The following is a 16694-nucleotide window of genomic DNA, read 5'->3' as shown; positions in this document are numbered from 1 at the left end:
TTAAAGTCTAAAAAATCTGGGACGAGAGCAAAAGTTTCTAGATTCAAATCACAAAGTCGTCGCCAGTAATACAACACACTCACTTATATTGCTGGTGGTCCTTGGTGCTCCTGGTCTTGGCCATGAAGCGCTCAGCGAGCTTCTCCAGGTTGCGTGAGTACTCCATCTCGATCTCGGACTTCTTGCGGAAGAAGTCCTGGAGGTCCTGAAGGAGCTGGACCCTCATGTCTGTCTGCTGCTCCAGACATTTCTGCTGTTCCACCAGTTGGGCTCGAATCTCTGAACAAACACAACCAAACATTGTTTGTTGTAAGAGTCACTCAACAGAAATCATGAATGGAGTGAAAGCACAGTTTCATTGCACGCTTCAAAAGTTCTTTGGTTCTCAAAACCTCTTGCTAGCAGCTCAGCGAAGTAAGACTAGAATTTTAAAAATGGCCAGCAATATATCTTCTATAAATAAACCATTCAGATTTGCCCTGAGCTAGTTTCATTGTGCAGTATCAGCAATGCTACAATAATCCAGGCTCATCAGGTGGAGCAGGTAATGCCCTTGTGCTGCATTTCATTACAGCCGGAATGAGGAACGGTCCCAGAAACTAACTTAATGGCTCTCTAAAGCCAATGTGTGTACAGCTTGTACAGCCATGCAGGCACTACACTTCATTTAACAAGCCTTTTTTTTGCCCAAATTACCTCCGGTTTCCTCATGTGATTGCCCCCTTGTCATTGGAAATGGAGCTCATTAAATTTGCAGTCCACTGTGGAGACTCAGTAGCTCCATACCATAATATACATTCAGACTTCCTGGGATCTGAACCACAATACCCACACAATAGGTAGACGGCGCTCTAATAGCACAAATATTTCAACAACATTATGGTAATTGTATCCCGTGCAAGCCCCCAAATACTCATATCAATAGCCTGTCTGACTGTATTAAAGAAAACAAATGGCAAGAAAAAGCACGGAAGTTTAAACATGAGCAGTTTTTATAAGGGTGCAAGAAAATAGATAAACGTGAATATCATGATATTATGTTTGATGATACTGTATCGAATCTCAAAAACACTATCAATATATATATTTTTTTTTTTTACATTCAAGACTTGTGGCAGTGGGTTTGTGTTCCGTTTAAACCCCGACCACTAGATGGGAGTGTTATCATCACTGAACGTGAAGTGCAGGGGTGCATCGCTAACATTAACATTAGCAAACTCCGGTCACTTATACACCACAGTGGAAGCAGCCACTAAGGAGGCACTCATGTTGTTTGCAAAATAAGCCATGCCAATATCCAATACTCAGGAAACAATTTGAATTTAAGTGCACACTTGACATCCTGGCACCATCCACACTGTTGTTCCGTTTAGATGAATATGTAACTATAAAACGGTTAGTTGCAGTCCTTGGTTCTGATTGGTCAATAGCTGCGTTCTATTCATGATAAACCACGGCTATGATCGCTTCACCCAACGGTTCTGTGCATCACTGCAACACCCTTAACAACCATCCTCAGCAACATAAACAATCAATATAGCTCCATTCCATGTATTATGTATTTCAGCAAAATTAACCGTTTATTGTGTGTGAGTGTTTGTGTGGAAGCCCACAGTTTCTGAAGTGCGGAGGGAATATTACTGTATTTAATAGTTTTCTGTTGCAGGTATTGTACTGTATGTCCATCAATTTACACTCACGCTGTGCCACAAATCTGTCTGTTTTAAACTAAAAGACGGAAAACAGATGTTTTCTCATGCAGAGAGATAAGCAGATGTATGCGTGTGAGAAAAAAATCTTGGGTGAAAAAAAATACATGACACAGCGGATGAGAACAGTTCCTATTCTCTGCTTTTATTTGAGCTCCACACGATGAGGCATGTTACCCTATATTCTCATGACATTTACTGTAACTGTCAGGAACTATTTTTTTAAGCGGAAGGATAGCATTTAATGAATTTACTTTAAAAAAGTAACATTAATATATACATTTTTGGTTTTCATTCTTAAAATTATAATACTACAATACTAAATTGGTGTTTTGATGTTGAAATTTGGAAAAAAAAAAACGGAATTTTTTTAAAAAAATATCAATTAAATTGCATTAAATAAATAAAAAATTACACAAGATTAACCAAACCGTAGAGAACCAATGCAAGATTTTTAATGACAGGCTTTAAATATATCCAGGATTGTAGCACAAGATGCCTGGTTTAAGATAAACACATTCACACACGTAAGAAACTATATCCCGTCTGTCTGGAACACTTTGTTCTGACTGGTCTTTTTCTTTTTCTCTTAAATTTTTTTTTCATAAGGGCCACTTAATTATTACATTTTTAGTATTCCGACATGTCATATTTTGCACTAATAACCCGCTGATTAAAAATCTGTTACATAATCCACAATACACCATTACCTCAAAGACATTCAAAGAGATTCCAAGAGCAATATAAAACTTACTGCGCTCGGCTTTCCTTCGTCACCAGTATCGAGTGACCCTCTGCGATTACAAAGAGAATTCCTGGCCCTGTGAGGTCATGTGTATGGTAAACATCTGCATGGAGTCAGTGTGCTCAAGCATGTGTGAGACCGTGTGTCGGATCAAAGCCCCTGTGATCCACTTCAAACAGAGAGATAGATGTGAGCACCTGTGAGCCTTCTGATACTGCACAAACAAGACCTGAAGGTGGAATCCAAGATAATTAGCCTTCCACTCTCTGTCTCTACAGTCAGCTTTAACAATTGCGGCTCTCGCAGGTGGGTTACTAAGATAGCTAATAGCTGGGATGAGTGTTTATCGAAGATTGCATGCTATTCTTTAAAGCGCAGGAAAAGTATGTGAGCAAGGAACAGGGCCTGGGTCCATTTAAAGATAACTGGGACCATTTTTTAACCTTTTATGACCTCCATTGTACGTTACCCAGAACAATAGACATCACATTGATGGAAGTATAGTCTCTCAGTTTGTAAAAACAAAAACATACAAAAAAAAAAAAAATCAACTTAACATTTAATTTTATGGGGCAAAAAATGCTTACAACAACCTTTTTTTCCCCCACAGTAATAATTTTTTTTTTTTTTTTACATTACGGTAATGGGAATTGGGGCAATTAAATGTGCAACAAAATCATGATATCTATCTATGCTATCATGACAGCTTCAGTATTCTCATATACCGATAACCGCAGCATGCTGTACTTTTTCCTCATACAGTCTGTGCCAAAAGCTATGTGGGACATACTGTACCAGAATCCTGTATGCAGACGATCTCATCAGCGCTACCTGAAATAGCAACATTTGTCAGGAGACTTGTGTTAATGCACTGGGTTATCCAGAACTGCCATCTGCTTAACAACTCGGCATGGGGAATGCTTTCCAGACTGTCACGTTTGCTTAATTGCCACCGTGAGGTGCCAAACTATGTATTTGGGTAATTGAGATGACATGTCAAGCAATGCAGTGTGACATGTCCGGCGCGGTATGATATGCTTCTGTATACTGCGTCTAAAACAACTGTAAACATCCTTGTACATGCAGTTTTTATGCCTGTTTTTATTAAAATTTCAAATTAAAGAGACCTATCTTCGCTATCGATCCATCTTATCTGAACACCACTAATGTGCACTGTCACTACTTCAACTCATGAAAGACCAGCTTCTCAATACAAACATCATACTCATAATAGATAGTGAGTGTTTCTTTGAAGACAGGGAGACAGGTGGGCAGTGGCTGGGGGAATATCCTGTTTTCTTACAGTTCAGCACAGCTGGGAGACGTCAGTCAGTCGGCCTTGCGCCAGTGCTGATAGCCCATGGTCAGATTGATTTTTACCATCTCCAGTGCATCAAGGAAAGTCTACTCACTTTTGAGAGCTCAAAGAGCAGTGAGTCTGCATTCAACCATTAACCCTCTGGGGTCTGAGGTGTTTTCGGGGTCCTTGAGATGTTTTGGCATGCTCTGACACTTCTGCTTTTTTCAGTTGCTTATAAACATATTAATGGCACAGGTGAAATTACACTCTATATAGCACACACAGGGCTACCATAATATGTGAGCAACATGTATGTACATGTTTGTATTTTTGAGAGAATATTGTTTATGCGTGGTTATTGAAAAAACTAAAAAATAAAGTTTCTAATATAAGGCCACAAATAACATACTAAATATCTGTCCACAAGACTTTTGACAAGTGGATGTTGTTGCCTAGAGTTTTTGCTTCAAATTGATCTGAAAATCATTCTGCCTAATCATTCACATAAAACAATAGATTGTTTTAAATTGTGAAAAACATTTTTTGTTTGCAAAGGCAATATGCGGATGGGCGTGAACGACCCAACCCCCTCATAAATAATTAGGCAGTTCTCACCTGAGCAGACTGCATACTAATGAGCCTTTCATTCAGGGGTGTCACACAAGAAAGAATGCAAGGACAATATATATATATATATAAATAAATAAATAAATATTTACACACACACACACACATATATATATATATATATATATATATATAAACAATCAAAATATAAATGAAAGCCAAAAGCACATTTTTAGTCACCTTTTAGCCATCCATATACCATTTTTAGCCATCCACCACGGTAAAAATAAACCAGTCGCATTTCAAAGTCGTTCGCGAAATGACCACCAGGTGGCGCAAAAGGACATTTAGCAAAACGTAAGTGGGGCTAATGTCTGTAGCCTAAGGATGAAATACTACAAGTAATGGTAATTTCCAAATAAGCCTACAACAAACATTTATAGCCTACTCCGTAACTGTTGGTCATACAGATAAGATATAATCTTTTAAAACTGTAAAAGGCTAAAGTATAGGCCTACACTCACAGGCTAAAGACAAAACGTTTTCTCGCTCATGTGAGAAACAAACGTTCGGGTATTTCTCAGTGAGAAAATTCATAGCCGAGCGGTAGAACTTACGATTCATCATCAAGATGACGCGGGTTCAAATCCCGCACAAGCCTGGTCTGTTGTAAGTTTTATATTTATTTAGATTTGTCTAGCTCTAAAACTCTGTTACACCATACAGTTTTTTTGCTTATATAAATAAAATACAATTATCATGCATTTCCATTTTACACACAAAATAGTACCCAACAGAACGACTTTGCATCTGTATAATAATAGGCTACCAATCGTAATTTCAAAAGCAGTTCTGCAATAAATAAATAGCCTATATATACTATATATATTTTTTTTCAGGGCTGCCAACTCTCACGCACTGAGCGTGAGACTCACGCAATTGACCCAAATCTCACGCTCTCACGCCACACCCCCGATTTCTCACGCTGAAGTGTCAACCCGGTCGGTCAAATTCCTAAAAGATATAGTTTATCTATAGATCTACCTGTTGAGCCACTCGTGATCGACTAGTTATACCGCAAATTAGTTAAAATATCCCGTAATCTATCTAGAGCGAGCGTGCATGCGAGACAGATATTGTGCTCCAAACCATGCGCGCGCATGGCAGAGAGGTCTGTTCCCTACAACCTAGAGTTTTAAAAAACATGGTTTTAAGTAAAGTGTGATTTGCCAGGGGGGATTGGGATTTCCTTCTGGTCTAAACATCCCTGCTTCTGCTGAATTATTTTAATCCCCACACCCCTCCCTCCACAGCTAATCAATGCTATAGGCTACTTCACCAATATCAAATATAAAATAGAGATATGCAACAGGCACGTTTAAATGACAAACAATAAAATCAAAACCAGCGTTTCAGTTGTTCATTAGTTCCAGTGGCCCTAATGCATGCACGGCTTTTCAAAATTTCACAAAGCGTGTTGATGAGATTATTTTGAATGAAATATTGAAGTTTATAATTAAGTGTTTTGGCACACCACGCCGAGTGGCCCTATGCATTTTTCTAAAGTCGGGTTTTATTCTGGCATCGTGAGTTAGTGTTCGACAAACGCGGCGGCGCGTTCATTTAGATTAATTTATTTTTCTCATTATTACAGCTAAAATAACTTAATAGGCGACTCCGTAATTTTTTGGTCATACAGATAAGAGTAGAGTAGCTTACATCGTTCAAACTTGTATTCATATTAGGCTAACGACAAAAACAGTATATCTGTGTCTCCGTCTCCGGGAACTGCGCGTCACAAAAATGAACCGAAAGCCACTTCAGCTCAGTCACGATAAGAAATCGGCGATGTCTAAAGCCTTTAAATGTCTAAATATTTAGGCTAATAAATGTTATCTGATTATGTAGGCTAATCCATATGAAAACGAGAGGTACAGAGGATCTACTCAAACATGTAATGGAAGCGCTTCCCAATGAGAAAATGACAAGACAAGGGTGAAAATCTCGCTCTTATTAAATGTAGGCTAAATCGCCCTGAATTAAAATTTAAAAACAGATCAAATAATGTATTTGTCGAAATGTTGCGATATTGTTTCTATAATTATTCTATAAATGTTATTTAATTTAGCAGCATTACCACGAAGCACCGTGTTTCGATATTTATTTGAATAATACAAAATAAAATAAAAACTTAATTCACAAATTGCATGCCTGGTTGTAAGGATCCAAAGATCCCTGTAGACTTTAATATTGATTTGAACATTTTGTGCATGACAACAAATTAACATGTGATTTTTCAGATTATATTTAGTTTTGCTTGGAAAAAGCTGGCCCAATTTTTATTTCATCAATTATTGAAATAATGAAATATTTAGTAATAAACTTTTATGACAGAAATATCACTAGGCTACATGTAACTTAAATCATTTAATTCCTTCATTATCAACACTGTCTAGAATAGCGATTTAAGTGTGAATTGCGACTTCTCTTTGTGTTAAGTCAGCCTCAGACTCCGATAGCCTGTGGGGGGGTTGGAGGGACAGTTGCTGGACAAAGGTGTTAATGTTCCTCTTTCATATGGAGAGTGTCGGATAGCCAGCCTGATGAGCAGGCAACATTATTGTAAGGATAAATCTGTGTCCAAATGTAGGCCCCATATCTTATTAAATTATAAATATTGTAGTTTATTTATTGTAGCCTATTTAAAGTTTTTTTTCACACAAAATTTCAATTGAAGTTATTGTAAGGTGAATTCAACAAGGCGTGCTGTGTCTTTGAAGCAACAATTAAAGGCTAAATAATTTTTTCGTGATTTGTATGGCTGACATGCAGCGACATATACAGTATTATCAGCTGTATGATGTGTTTTTACCCTGAAATGATTAATTTCGAGAGAGACGCGGCACGCGCAGCGAGGGAGACTAAATAAACTTGTTAAAAAGAGATCCAGCGCGAGAGAGGCAAAGAGAAACGCATGTTTTTAATTTAATTATGTTTCTTTGGACAATTTTCGTTTTGTACTGTTTTAATTGTTTAATTTAGCTGTCATTTCTTTGGCAATACAAATTTAAAATGTCGCAAGAATAAGATTAGCCTAGTGTTTCTTATTTTGCATCGCAAAAGAAATAAACTCTAAACCCGATGCAACCCTGTTTTAAATAAAAAAAAACTGTCCCGACACTTTATTTAAACCTTGAAATGTTCGAACTTGGTTTCAAACTTAAGTAATTTTAGTGTTCTTTTACATTACACAATAATTTAGCAGACTAACAAGACGAGCTTCTTCATTTTCATTTTTGATGCAATCGGCTGACAATCTTCCTTCATCAGTTTTTGTCGTTTGTGCAGCGGCTGCGGTTCTACAGGAATGTAGCAAATTTATGTTGTAATGATAATTAAACAAAACTATTGACTTAAAATAAGTAAACAGTTATAAACAGTTACCTATTTAAGCATCAAGGTGGTAAAATATAAACGCTGTAGGCCAACATCGGTTAACAACATGTATGCTACATTGAGATTCGATCTCGGGTCGAATGAAGCTCCTAAGCTCGTGTTGTTGCGTTGATCACTGAGCTACCGTCTGTACGTTGTTACAGTTGTAAAGCCTCATTGATGTAGCCTTGATGTTGAAATGTTTTCATTATTTATTCAATTACATTTCAGTAGCCTAATTTCAGTATTGTGATTATGAATTATTTTAACTACGTTTCACTTGTTGAATTCATCTGCTACCAGCTTTTAATCGCTCTGAATCAGCGCGGTGCGGCAGCAGATTACGCATTAGAGAGAATAAACCGGAATAAACGAACACTTTTCAGAGTCTATGATTATAGCGCCTCTTAGCGGTAAAAGGCAGCAAATACACCACACATTTTACCGCCGTGGTGGAACGGCTGATGTGGGCATTGTCATGGCTTGCCTCGACATTTGCGTTTGAATAGCGCGCGTCCTCCGTGGGCGTGTCAGATTAACGCGTAATGAAGTGTAATGAGCTGGGGAAAAAATACTGACAGCACTCTCTTTTCATACAGATTGCATAAACTGAGAATATTTGTTTTTTATATAAATTACTTCATTTAAAAGAAGAGAATTCAAGCTTCATAAAGAAAAATCTCTCGTGCCTGTATGACAAGTAATCGCGGAGTTACAGTTAATCTTAGGACGCGTTTCAGAATGGACTGCACTGACAGAGAGAACGCTGAACTCGCATCATGTTTGTTTTTCTTTATTTGGTGAAAAGCACAACACTTTGTTTTTATTGTGAGTATCCACAAAAAAAATAGAAACTTAACAGTATCTAATGATGTATCACACTTATATGTAAGATCAAAATCAACCGAGTATTTTGAGTCTCTTTTGCACTGATAAGAAAAAAAGCGAGACAATCGCGCCGGCGCGATAGCCGACCCCAGGGGCAAGCCATCTTGTTACAGAAACTAGAAGGCATCCTGTGAACCGTGCCATTCACAATGCAAATCAAAAAAGGCCAGACAGAATAAATACAGACTTGGAACAATTTCACAACAGAAGTTAGGCAAAACATGAGCCAAACTCTTGTTATTTAGGTCTTTTTCCCACAAGCATGTTAGTTAGTTAAATTAGTTTTATTTAATTTGCCAGTTATGTTAGTTAGTATTTGTTATGGTTATACTTAATTCATAATGACTGGCATGCAAGTCCTGAGGAAACTGAATTAACACAATCGGAGACTGAGTGCAAGTCTGTGACTACTAGTCATCACACGTCTTACTTTTTAATATGTGGGAGAACCTGAAGAAAAAGTATGTCTGGGTCAGCTTTCACACCAAAATCAAAAGAAAAACACTCAAATTTAGAAGTAAAATTGTATAAATAAATAATAAAAAGATTTAAAAAAATATTGAAAATGAATTCAACTAATAATCAAAAGCAAAATAAACATATTTTGTGTGAAGAAATTGAAGTCTATTTTAGGACCATTTTAAGGTTACATTAATTACTACTGTAAGAAGTAGTTTGAAGTAAGAGGAGTTTGGGGTGGCATGTGCTGACATATTCTTGACAGGTTTTGTAAGACTCGACCAAGTATGGCAGCACTCAACCCAACAAAACAGTTAGTTACCGAAGTTTAAAGTCCATTTCAAAAGAGTCTATGAGAATACAAGTGTAACCTTCTGCCAAGATGTATGTGCAAGAATGGATCGCTATCAGTCAGAGCCATGGTCAGAGGTTATGAAAAAGGATCAACACTGTTAATATTGACTCTTTGCATATATTGAATGTTTTTGCCAATAAAAACCTTTAAAACTTATGAAATGCTCATCATTGTTTACCAGTAGGCTATATAGAAACATGCAAAAATAATAATCTACAAAATACTGATGCAGCAAACAATGCGAAACACAAAAAATGTCACTGCCAATACTTTTGGCCATGGCTGTATATAATATATTATTTTTTATTCATTTAAAAACAAAACTCTGCCAACAAATATAATACTTAAAAATAAGGGACCACTGAAAGCGTGGGCAAGTAAAAATCTAAACTATTAATCCAACCAGCCAGCCCTACATGTGGCTCTACTCTCTAAAGCCATTACAATTGGTGGCAAGAACATGAACATGGGGTGCACACATGTTTTATCTAACTGTAAGTCTTCCTCAGACCCAGCAGGAATTCTGAACCTCAGAGGACTGCGTCCAGCTATTAGCTCATTACCATTTCCTGAGATGGTCTGGAGGCCTGCATACACAAACACACACATAAACAGGAAAGACTGGCCCCCAGGCAGGCTTTGGATATGCCTTCACAGTCTGGTTCTGTGGTCTACTGACCTACTGAGAAGCAGTTCCTTCCTGTTCTGGCCTTGCAGGACCAAATTACACCTTACTGCCTGAACTCCTCTGACCTTAAACTCCTCCACTTACTCGCTGCTCTCCTCAAATTGTCAACATATCAATAGCACATCCATGGAAACTAACTCAATGTTTGGAGATTCCGTTTTTTAGATTGAGGCCAAGCACATCTGCCAGTAAAACGACTTAGAAAGTATCAAAATTCTCAACAGTGTAGTCAGCAAAGACTGAATAAATATTAGAAGGTTATTTATTCAAGACAAATAAATGAGTTTAGTAGGGAGTCTAATCTAGTTTTGGCATCATGTCTTAACACATGGGGCCAAGTATAGCAAATAAACAATAATAAAATAAGAAATAAACCAATATGACAATTGACAAACTCAGATCAGTTGTTTCTTTTAGACATTTTAGGAAACCTAAACCAGGAAAATCTCAATATATTATCCAGTGAGATTTAGGACGAAACTAGATCATAAACTCAAACAATTTGAATGGACAGACAACCATTTGAAGTCGACATGAAGCAGAAGCAATAGTCTTTTCTTCCCTACTGTGATATGAAACGGCTTCTCGAATAAGAAAAACAAAAATGTAGGGTGGGACTTGTTTGGATCGTTGTGGTTGGCTATTGCTGTGATCTCATGTGAGTGACAGGTTGTCCCACCAGCAAACACGTCACTGCAAGAGTGAGAATAAGTTACTTTCATTAAAGATTAAGAGGGCATATGAATCCATGAATAAATAAATTTACAATAAATACTACTATAATCCATAAAAAATAAGAACGGTCCATTTTGATTTCATGTTGACTTTAAACATTATACTGTATATAAAGCTTTAGCTGTGTAATTCTGTTCACTACAGCATTAAAAGGAACTGCAAAATTCTGGAAGTCTGTTTTCACCTTAAAGGCGCAGTAAGCAATTTCTGAGAAACACGATACCCTTCCCTTAATTGCTTCGCCCCCCAAAAAACTAACACGCAATGCAACACAGGCAAACACTAACAGACAGCTTGCGTAAATATGGATGAATCAACTGTGATTCAACAACATTTACAATTTTTTTATTTATTTTTTGACATTTTATGCATTTGGCAGACGCTTTTATCCAAAGCGACTTACATTGCATTTCAAGGTATATGTTTTACATTCTTATCAGTTCTTGCTTTCCCTGGGAATCAAACCCATGACCTTGACGTTACAAGCGCCACTGCTTTTTACTGTTTGAGCTACAGGAAGGCTTGAGACAACGTAAGGCTTGACAAGGACAACAGCACATCTTGGTTCTGTGAAACACAAACAATGTTCAGGGCTTACCTATGATATTCGAATATTCGTTCGGTGTGTTGGTTTCGATTTGAAAATGTGACATTCGAATATTCTTTTCTTTTTTTTTTTTGCACACCTGGCATCCCCCTCGAAACGGTTCTCATTCGCGCTTGAATATGTTTTACACTATAAAATCTGGTGAAATATAATACTTAACATATAACTTCGTTATAGCTACTTAATAAATATATTTGCTTCTTCTTGGACTAAACGTGTTCCTGCAACGGGAGTATTCTCTGACTAGAGCGCAGAACAGTGGAGTGTGTGTGGACAGAAGTGCATGCCTGAGCTTGTATTTTGGGTTAAGCTGCGTTGCTTTGACATTGTGGAACATAGAATAATAGAAACAAAATGTATTATCCTTTTTACCCTTATCAATCTAAATTAATCTACAGCTAAATATAGGAGACTTTGAGATTTTACTGGGACGTCACGTTTATTTTTCGTTTTTCTTTATTTGAATTACGTTTTTCTATATTTAAATTTCGTTTTTATTTATTTAAATTTCATTTTTATTTATTTAAATTTCGTTTTTATTTATTTAAATCTACCCTACTTTGTCAGTGAGAAAAATGTTATAAGACTACCTTATAAAAAATATTGCTTTAAGTTAAAAGACGTGTGTGTGTGTGTGTGTGTGTGTGTGTGTGTGTGTGTGTGTGTGTGTGTGTGTGTGTGTGTGTGTGTGTGTGTGTGTGTGTGTGTGTGTGTGTGTGTGTTTTATATCACAGGTGCGTGCAGTGTCCGTTCTCGGAGCATATAAGCCCTGCTTGAGTGAGGCGCGCCGCTTCTTTATTTAAATCTACCCTACTTTGTCAGTAATTTGTTAGTGAGAAAAATATTAGACTACCTTTTTAAAAATATTGCTTAAGTTAACAGATGTTACGGTACACGGTGGTAGGAAGCACGAGGAGACGAAGAATAGAAGTAAACAGGATTTAATTCCAAACTCAGGACAACACTGTAACTTTACACACCAAACACAAACGTACATACGAACGAGAACCGACAAGGAGTGAGGGAGAACACAGGGTTTACATACACAGAGAACAGATTAGGGAAACAAGGCACAGCTGGGGCAAATGAACTAGACACAGGTGAATAAACTAAACACTAACGAGGAGCGGGAAACTGGAAACAGGACTGAACCAAATACACAAAGAACGGGGGAAACACAGGACATACATGTAACATTAGCTCCCCCTCCTGCAAGGCGCGTCCTCGCGCCGAGTAACATCAATAAGGGTGGGGGGGTGGGCGCCCTGGAGGCTGACGAGGGAGTGGCCTACCCGGAGCAGGAAGCCTCCAGGGCGGAGCAGGACATGCAGGAGGCCAGGGCGGAGCAGGACGTGCAGGAGGCCAGGGCGGAGCAGGACGTGCAGGAGGCCAGGGCGGAGCAGGACGAGCAGGAGGCCAGGGCGGAGACTTTCCCTCGGGTGGCCAGGGTGGAGACTTTCCCTCGGGTGGCCAGGGTGGAGAGGCCACTTCAGGTGGCCAGGGTGGAGAGGCCACTTCAGGTGGCCAGGGTGGAGAGGCCACTTCAGGTGGCCAGGGTGGAGAGGCCACTTCAGGTGGCCAGGGTGGAGACTGTCCCTCGGGTGGCTTATATCCCCCCCCCCAAAATTTTCTTGGGGGGAGTGACGGGTTCAGAGACAGGCTTGGGGGAACTGGACGGGACCAGCGGAGAAGGCACGGGAGGACTGGACGGGACCAGCGGAGAAGGCTCGGGAGGACTGGACGGGACCAGCGGAGAAGGCTCGGGAGGACTGGACGGGACCAGCGGAGAAGGCTCGGGAGGACTGGACGGGACCAGCGGAGAAGGCTCTGGCTCGGCAGGCGCGCAGGGAAGCTCCGGCTCGGCAGGCGTGCGGGGAAGCTCCGGCTCGGCAGGCGTGCGGGGAAGCTCTGGCTCGGCAGGCGTGCAGGGAAGCTCAGGCTCGGCAGGGCTGCAGGGAAGCTCAGGCTCGGCAGGGCTGCAGGGAAGCTCAGGCTCGGCAGGGCTGCAGGGAAGCTCAGGCTCGGCAGGGCTGCAGGGAAGCTCAGGCTCGGCAGGGCTGCAGGGAAGCTCAGGCTCGGCAGGGCTGCAGGGAAGCTCAGGCTCGGCAGGGCTGCAGGGAAGCTCAGGCTCGGCAGGGCTGCAGGGAAGCTCTGGCTCGGCAGGGCTGCAGGGAAGCTCTGGCTCGGCAGGGCTGGACGTGACCAGCTGTGAAGGCTCGGCTGGGCTGGACGGAACTAGCTGTGAAGGCTCGGCTGGGCTGGACGGAACCAGCGGTGCGGGCTTGGCTGGGCTGGACGGAACCAGCGATGAGGGCTTGGCTGGGCTGGACGGAACCAGCGGTGCGGGCTTGGCTGGGCTGGACGGAACCAGTGGTGCGGGCTTGGCTGGGCTGGATGGAACCGGCTGTGAAGGCTCAGCTGGGCTGGCGACGGGCTCAGGCTCTGGCGGGCAGGCGACGGGCTCAGGCTCTGGCGGGCAGGCGACGGGCTCAGGCTCTGGCGGGCAGGCGACGGGCTCAGGCTCTGGCGGGCAGGCGACGGGCTCAGGCTCTGGCGGGCAGGCGACGGGCTCAGGCTCTGGCGGGCAGGCGACGGGCTCAGGCTCTGGCGGGCAGGCGACGGGCTCACTACTGGACGGGATCGGCGGAGAAGGCTCTGGGACGATGCCCCATTTGGCAGCACGTGCTGACATCAACGGGGGATCGGCCATGCTGGAAACCAGTCCCGATTTCCCATAGACCGATCTGGGGGCTGGACTGATAGTGGGCGTGACGTAGAGAAACTCTGGAAGGGTGCTGGCGAGATCCTCTTCTCCAGAGCATACTGTGAATGTAGAATTACAGCACACCAGCACCCATTCCACAAAGGCGGCAAAATCATCCCGTGGACCTTCTCCGGACAACTGCGCTCTGCACAAGCCGTTTAGACTCACCAGATAGAATGTGCAGAGGCAGTAGTCCGGGTAGTGAGTCAAATACGCCGTCTCAAGAAAGGTCTGGGTGTGGTCCTCCAAAGTTTGATCCCCCTGTTCGAGACATAGGAGGCGAACAGCGGGGAATGTCATCTTACGGTCGGTTCTTCTGTTACGGTACACGGTGGTAGGAAGCACGAGGAGACGAAGAATAGAAGTAAACAGGATTTAATTCCAAACTCAGGACAACACTGTAACTTTACAAACCAAACACAAACGTACATACGAACGAGAACCGACAAGGAGTGAGGGAGAACACAGGGTTTACATACACAGAGAACAGATTAGGGAAACAAGGCACAGCTGGGGCAAATGAACTAGACACGAGCCTAGCCCATGAGAGTCATCATTCAAACCCAACCAAAATAAAGACATGGAGCAGTAGAAATGTGAGATTTATAATTATATTTTAAAGGGAAAGGTTGTTTATTCAGCTGTCTGATATCGGTTTGAGCTGGAAACATGAAAAATACAATATTTCCACTAAAAATCAGTCAGTTTTAATAGTGTTCTTTTATTTAATTATATACTATTATCATCATTTTATTGCAACATTTTCATCTAATATTTATATTTGAATTTAATGCAGCTTTATTTCTATTAACAAAAACACTTGAATAGTTTGTTTTAATTAACAATAATAACCCTGATTTCAAAATATAGCCAAATGCCAACATATAGCCAAAACAAATGTCTTTATACAGGTTTAAATATCAACAAAGAGAGAGAAAAAAGGAGAAAAACTCTTGCATCAGGTGCATAAAATGTACAACTACAGTGAGCAAAGACTGGCCCTTCTTTCAGTGATTCATATCCAGGCCGTCCCAGCTGCTTCGACTGCCCTCGGGGGAGGGGGAGAGCATCACAAGAAACTCAATACACGCTTTCAGACTACAGTTTCATTCTGGAAAAGGACTACTCTCTCTCTCTCTCACACATTTTTTTTCTAGAAGAAAGTACCACTATGTTGCAAGATGACACTGTATGCTCCTTGGGTTCACTTTGTTCCTTTGTTTGGAAAATGTCAACGAGAAGAGTCTGAAAAAGAGAACTGAGGATAATATTTCATTCCCTCTCCCTTGCAAAAACTATGAAGGATCAGCCAGGACACGCCACATTTGGAGTAAGACCCTTGGAAATGTGTGGAATGCCGACAGATCTTCTCCTGTAATTAGATGGGGCTTTTCCCGACATCTAAGAGGTCAATAAGCATTACAAACACTACATCATGTTTACCTCAGAAGGTTCATATCATCTCACAGCTGGAGATCAAGCGAATTGTGCACGTCAAAAATGACAAATTAATCTTCTGAACTTCAATGATCGTTGTAAAAATGCAGCAGCGACTCCAAATGCCCTGCAGTGCATTGTTTGAAGTGACGACTCTATTCAAGAAACTGCATTCAGAGCTTGGGGGGCCCACTAGAGCAGCCTGACGGGGCCTCACGGACCACACGTGAGGCGGTTCAATCCCACACACAAACACCTGGACGGTTCATTCTAAACACATCTGCAAGGGCTAATGTTCTACATACAACTGGACACACCTGCAGAACTCCATCCCTCATCAGCCGACATGTGCGGTTTATCCCATCAATAAACTGACCATTGACAGGCTCCAGGCGCTTAAACTAAAGGCCCTTTCACATGATTCCTGAAGAGAAATGTCAAGCTATACAGTACTAGTTGTGCATTGTAATGCAATTTTCCATTTTGACCATTTGCAAACTTTTCAAAGCGTAGCCAATGATTACTAGAATAGATGATCCACATCACTACGACGTAGGCCTATCATTTAAGTGAGTGGTTGGAGCACAAAATTCAAAACAAGATGGAAGAGAGTAGATTTCAGTTTTGAGATTTGCTAAAAGATTACCTTTAACAGTGTTAGGATATTATTAGTGTTTTTAAAGTAACTTTAGGAGAGAGTTTAATGACGACAAGGGTAATCTAAATGTTAAAAAAAGATTGAATATCTGATATTTCAAAATCAAATCAAATCAAATATTTGCTGATATATTTATCCAACAATATATTTTGCTGATATATTTATCCAATATTTGACCTTTACGATAAAAAAAAAAATCTACTACTGGCCAATAAATTATTTGGTACATCATTTAACAGATGATTTTATCCAAAGTGACGAAGCAGTTAACAATAGGACAACAATATGTAAGTGCTGTGACCCTTCCCAGTTTAGTCTAACGCAGTATATGTTTTTTTTTAATAGAT

General features: G+C 40.6%; 1 protein-coding gene across 5 annotated transcripts in view; it reads right to left on the bottom strand.

Annotated features, from left to right (window-relative positions):
* Window positions 1-16694, bottom strand: part of srgap1a (SLIT-ROBO Rho GTPase activating protein 1a) — a 112762-nt gene that overhangs the window by 71722 nt on the left and 24346 nt on the right. For all 5 annotated transcript variants that reach the window (XM_056261298.1, XM_056261300.1, XM_056261301.1 and 2 more), the window contains exon 2: window positions 84-279. In XM_056261298.1, the coding sequence (XP_056117273.1) occupies window positions 84-279 (196 nt within the window). The remainder of the gene's footprint in view (window positions 1-83; window positions 280-16694) is intronic.

This window comes from Rhinichthys klamathensis, unplaced genomic scaffold (genome assembly GCF_029890125.1).
Source record: "Rhinichthys klamathensis goyatoka isolate OS25496 unplaced genomic scaffold, OSU_Roscu_1.1 h1tg000181l_1, whole genome shotgun sequence".
Taxonomy (NCBI): domain Eukaryota; kingdom Metazoa; phylum Chordata; class Actinopteri; order Cypriniformes; family Leuciscidae; genus Rhinichthys; species Rhinichthys klamathensis.
Note: the sequence above shows the minus strand (reverse complement) of the source record. Positions and strands in the feature narration are given on the sequence as shown.